This window comes from Maylandia zebra, linkage group LG3, assembly GCF_041146795.1.
Source record: "Maylandia zebra isolate NMK-2024a linkage group LG3, Mzebra_GT3a, whole genome shotgun sequence".
Lineage (NCBI taxonomy): Eukaryota > Metazoa > Chordata > Actinopteri > Cichliformes > Cichlidae > Maylandia > Maylandia zebra.
The window spans coordinates 34557597-34563596 of NC_135169.1; the positions used below are offsets into that span (position 1 = coordinate 34557597).

Sequence of the window (6000 nt, forward strand, 5' to 3'; positions counted from 1 at the left end):
AGAACCACGGGTGCCGCCCATGGGCTATTGGATGGCTCGATCACCCCAGCCGCAGCCATCTCACGGATCTTCTCTTCCGCTACCTGCCGTTTCAAGAGGGGCAGCCGGTGTGGGCGCAGACGGATGGGCTGAGCAGAGCCAGTGTCGATGGTGTGCTGGACCAGACTCGTCTGCCTACAGCCTTTGTCACTGGCGGCAAAGATGTCCACATTCTCGTCCAGGAGGCACCTCAACCGCTGGCGCTGGTCGACGTTGAGGCCTACGCTGCTGCGCTGCCAAAGGTCATCAACAGCCTCGATGGTCTCGGTCGAAGGAGGTTTGTCAGGCTGAGAGGCTGAGGCTGAGGCGAGTGGAGATGACCCAGAGCCACCGGCATCCGAAATCTGCTGAGCGGCAGCTGCCCGACGCCTGTCTTGTCTGGTCCCCGCTCCCTGCTTTTGTCCGCGCTGGAGAGCAAAAGTCTCTGCGCCAAGAGTGATAGCCAGCTTCGCGGTGTCGACGCAGGCCCCCCAGCAGCTCAGCAGATCCAGGCCAATGATGCACTGGTCTTGAATGTCGACGAGCCAGAAGTCGTGCACCAGCTCTAGATCCTTCACTCGGATCCGCAACGGTTTCTTCCCCCGCATAACAGTTTTCTCCCCCGTCACTGTCATCAGCTGGGTGTCTGTGGGCAACCAACCCTTCACCAGTGGCCCGGATGTTCCAGGGAGCACGCCAGGTCGTATCAGGGAAATGGTAGACCCTGTGTCCACCAGAGCTTGGCATGGCTGGTCCTCAACACAGCAGCTCAGGTAGAGTCCCTTGAGGTGCCCAACTCGGCCCACCACTGTGCATCGTCCTTGGAGGGGGGCAGGAAGCTGGAGCGGTGGTCCCCTCGCTACACCGCTCCCTCCTCGTTTCCCTGAGGCTGCGTAGTTCTGGTCTTCGGGGCTGGTGCTGGGCAGTCACGCGCCACGTGGCCAGGCTCATCGCACCGGTAGCAGCGGTTGGTCGACGAGGACGCCTCCGGGGCACCGAGGGTTGCAGCTGGGACATCTCGGCGACCTCCCCCTCCCCGTCGCAGTCTGCGGCTTTGATTTGGGGGTAGTTTGGGGGGGGCACCTGCTGGTTAGGTCGCGAGGTGAGCACCGGCTCGGCCCTTTCAGCCTCAAGGAGCGCCTCACGGAGGGTCTGAGGCATGGCCAGGCGGACGTGTTGGCGTAGTCGCTCTGGGAAAAGTCCTTGCAGAAAAGCATGCAGGCTAAGCTCCTCACGGGCTGCTGCTGGAAACTCCGGGTAGCCACGACGAGCATACAGCAACACGTCTGCTGCAAAGGTGCCCAGGCTCTCCCCCGGTCGACGTCTCCGGTTGGTTAGCTGCTCTCTGCTCTGATCAGTGGAGTGCCGCTGCCCGAATCGCCTCCTGGGTGCCGCAGTGAGGGCCTGGAGCTCACGCTGCTCTGCCGGGGCTAGGTCAAGGAGTATCTGCAGTGCATCTCCCTCTAATGCTAGCGCTAGGTGTGTAGCAGTCTCCTCTTCGCTCCAGCCACTATGTCTGGCGGCCAGCCGCACTTGTGAGAGGTAGGGCTCTAGCGGGGTTAGCCCATTGTATTTCGGTACCTTAACTGGCGTGGTAGGCATAACTGCTCGCAGCTGGGGGCTCGGCGTGTGGGTCGACAGAGATAGCCCATGAAGCGTTGCCCTAGCATCTGTCGCGGCGGGCTGCCGCCGCGGTGCGCTCGCGCCATCGGGACCCGTCGGGGGACTTACATGGCCGCTCACATCCTCTCTCTTCAATCGCCAGTTTCCCAAGCAGGGAATGTTCTCCTCGACAGCTTGCTCCAGCCTCTGAATGTCTCTCTCCATTATGGCGAGGGTGAGCTATCCCACTTCTGACACCAATGTGGCGAGCTCAGACAAGGAGGAGACGGAGGTCTTGGTCTTGGTCTTGCTTCCCGTGAGCTAGCCAGGGAGAACAGCCGTTTATTAACATTTGCAGAAGAACACTGCCGCTAGCTAACTGCTCAGCGCGGCAACAACAACAACACACAGGGCGCCCTCTGACCCCGGAAGGACACACCGTCGCAGCGAGAGGGCGTCACCCGTCACCATGGCAACATACACAAAACATAACTGTACAAACAGAACCCCGAACAGCCCTGACCCGCTACAATATGAATGTTTGTAAAACAGGACTGGTGAATCCACTCATAGCCATCGTTTGGCACGAAAACACTAAGAAATATGGAGGAAAGTCACTGGACCACGACTCTGCACCACTGTCCACTGCTGAGCCTGGCTCAGCTGAGCAGATGGTGAGGAAGGTAAATAGAGGCTGAAGGAGTCCATTACTAATTTGAGCTTTCTTCACATTTTAAGGCTCCTGTCACACCTATACTCAGCACTGATTTAATACTACACGGTAACAAAGATACTAACTGTCACCTCTCATAACCTTCAGATGCTCCTAACCAAGGCAATGTGTGAAATCTTCATTATCTTGGCTAATGGTCAAAGGTGTCTGATGCTCCTAAGCGCCATACAGCTGCAAGTAATGATTGTGAGCATTTTCAAAGAGGAAGTGCAGAAAATGCTCATCAAGACAGGTAAGTAACCTAAAACAGAAAATAAATACATTAAAATTATAGTTATCAGCACTTAAAAACTCTATATTCAAATTTCTTAATAATTTCTTAATCTCTTCATATATTATATTATATTATATTACATTACATTACATTATATTATATTATAGTTACTAATAAAACGGCTCAACTGCTAACTGCTAAGGATCACCTTTATTTACAATCAAACTCTCATGCAGTTCACTCTAATGCAGGGAACATAATATAATTATTTATGACACATTTGTAGCTATATTTAGTTTAAAGGCTGCAAAGTAAAATCCTCCCTGTCCGGTGTTATGTGTGTTTAGGATACAATAAGGATAATATCAGGCTGCTGGTTGATGGCAAGCCACTGGATGATGACTCTGCACCAGTGAAAAAATACGGGATCAAAGCCGGCTCAACTGTACAGATGGTGAGGAAGGTTAACAGAGGGTGAAGGAGTCCATCATTAATTCATCTGACTACATCAAATTCATGAATCATAGATACACGTAAAGAAAAAGATGCACGATTCTGATTGAAGTGTAGCATCTTTTGCTTTTGCTCCCCTTTGCACTTTTGTCACATTTTACGGTTCCTGTCATACTTATGCTAATTCTGTATTAAACTGAATAGATAATAATTCATTGAAGTGAACATTTTTATCTGACATCTTTATTTTAATATCATATTTTTTTTTTAAAAACATGAACTAAGTCTGAAGTTCCTCACTACAGTTCAAAATAGCTGGACGTCGAGGGCTCACTGAAAAGCGGTGACATGTCTCTAAAATATTTGCGTTTTCTTTTGTCTCCATGATATGTGGTATAAAAAATGTTAAGCGCTGTTTAGCAAAGGTACTAACTGTTACCTCTCATTACCTTCAGACAGAGAACCTGGAAAGATCACAAGTTCCCCCCCTAAACAAGGAAAATTGTAAACTCGGCATTATCTTGCCTGATGGTCGGAGGTTTTCGATGATGCAGCTGCAGAGTATGACTGTAAGCCAGTTCAAAGAGAACATACTCAGAGTGTGGGCCATCCATGGTAAATAACCTAAGAACTGAAAACTGATACATTAAATAAATAATGATCTAACCTACAGTCTTTAATGAGGATATAATCAACTGTCCCTAAAACCTGTTTTCTTTTTGTTTTTTGTTGTTGTTTATTTTACCAAAAAAAACTATTAAATGTTGTGAATAGGAGTGCAAACACCTTCAAAGATTTTTTTTTAATTTTTTAATTGTTGCACATACAGTTACTCAAACCTGTTTAATACTGTGTGTGTAGGATACACTGAGAAACATGTCATTCTGCGCATTGAAGGCAAGACACTGGACAACCCCTCTGCATTGCTGGCTGATTGCGGAATCAAAGCCGGCTCAACTGTGCAGGTGATTAAGGTTCAGGGAGGTGGAAGGGGTCCATCATTAATTTGAGCTTCCTTCTCATTTTAAGGCTCCTGTCACACCTATGCCCAGCACAAATTTAATATCACATGGAATAAATTATAATTCATTTCTGTGTAAATGTTTAGTTTACATTTTTATTAACTTAACTTAATATTTTGGTATAAAAATATGAACCGAGTTTCATCACTTCATTTCAAAATGGTTGCACTTAGAGCATTCACTGAAAAGAGAAGACAGGTTTCTAAACTATTTGTGTTTTCCTTTTTTTATGATATGTGAGCTAATAAATGTGTTAAGCGCTGTTAAACAAAGGTAGTAACCGTCTCCTCTCATAACTTTCAGATGCTTTTAGAAGTCTTCATTATCTTGCCTGATGGTCGGAGGCACGTGATGCCTCTGAGCGCTAAACAGCTGCAAGAAATGACTGTGAGCCTTCTCGAAGAGGAAGTGCTAAAAATGCTCATGAAGGAAAGTAAGTAACCTAAAAATTGTTAACAAATAAATAAAAATTATAATGATCAGTGCTTAATGACTCTACATTCATTATTTTTTTTATTTAAAAGAATCAATAAAATTTTAAGAAGTGCAAATGCCTTGGAAGATTTTTTTCTTGAAATTATTTTTTATTATTATTCATAATAAAAATATGTTATTATATTATTAATTAACCACTACGGATCACCTTTACTGACAATCACTCTGATGTGGCTCACTTTAATGCAGGGAACATGGTATAATTATTGATGACATATTTGTAGCTATGTTTATTTTAAAGACTGTAAAGTAAAATCCTCTCTGTCCTCTGTTAAGCTGTTGTAGGATACACTAAGGATGTTTTGAAGCTGCACATTGATGCCATGCCACTGGACAACGACTTTGCACTAAAAATCAAAGCCGGCAAAAAAGTGCAGGCGGTGATTATGGTTCACGGAGGATGAAGGAGTCCATCATGAATTCATCTGATTACATCAAATTTACAGGATATACCGAACCATAAATACATGTAAAGAACAAAACACAAAATTCTGATTGAAGTCTTGCATCTATGGCTTTCCTTCTCCTTTCCACTTTCTTCACATTTTACGCCTCCTATCATACCTATAGTCAGCACTAATTCAGTATTACATGAAATGAATAATGATTAATTGAGGTGCAAAAGTTTTGTTTTATTTTATTACCAAGTTTCTGGGGCTTCTGTTTTCGCAGTCAGAGGTGTGTGCCTGAGATGGCAATATTAGGATTATTTCGTCTCACTGACATCACATAGATCCACTGTCTGAAACAGAGGATACAAACAATCAGTAAGGAAGCTCATATTATTATTGTTACAGGAAGAAATTAGAATAAATGTAACGATACACAGACGAACCTCCACAAAGTAAATACTGAAACAAACGAACACATTGATTGTCAATTTCCTATGTGATACATTATCTTTTTACAATGTACATGAATAAATGCACATCACCAAATGTTATTGTTCGGCTCACTGATGTCTGTATGTAAACACTGTGATTCACAAATGATCCTAGATTATATTTTAAAACGTAATTGTTCATTTTCTGTGACATGTTTTGTTCAGTTAACAATCACAACAATTAAGTAAATCTTTTTCAGAATATGTTTAATGACTCAAAGCTAAATGTGGAAGAAATAAATAGGAATCTGGCTTCCTCGTGGTTTGCATCATTTAACTTTGATAAAATAGAAGACTGTCTCAGAGAAATCAGACTGTCACTGAAAAAATTAAATACAAAACATTCCATTATGTAACCTTAATTTTGAGGAAAAGAAACGTTATCTGAGGAAATGTCCACCTTATCCTGATTATTATACTAGTTTAGCTGTTTCTGTAAATACTTTACAATCAACATTGGCACAACTAAACCACATTTTCCGATAACAAATTTAAAAAAGAGATCATATTTTACATGATGATTTTTACTTATCTGCATGGGCTCTAAGTAACGTCATGGCAGGAAGAAAGAAAAATCTAC

General features: G+C 44.1%; 1 protein-coding gene across 2 annotated transcripts; it reads left to right on the forward strand.

Annotated features, from left to right (window-relative positions):
• The first annotated feature begins 2444 nt into the window (after positions 1–2444).
• On the forward strand, positions 2445–5678 carry LOC101475883 (uncharacterized). Of its 2 annotated transcripts, none has more exons than XM_076882707.1 (6): positions 2445–2585; positions 2915–3021; positions 3476–3635; positions 3882–3985; positions 4346–4475; positions 4814–5678. In XM_076882707.1, the coding sequence occupies exons 1-6, from the start codon at positions 2459–2461 to the stop codon at positions 4939–4941; spliced, it is 756 nt and encodes a 251-aa protein (XP_076738822.1). In that variant the 5' UTR covers positions 2445–2458; the 3' UTR covers positions 4942–5678. The 2 variants fall into 2 exon arrangements, with proteins under 2 accessions (XP_076738822.1, XP_076738823.1); XM_076882708.1 differs by having other exon boundaries at positions 4415–4475.
• The last annotated feature ends 322 nt before the right edge of the window (positions 5679–6000 follow it).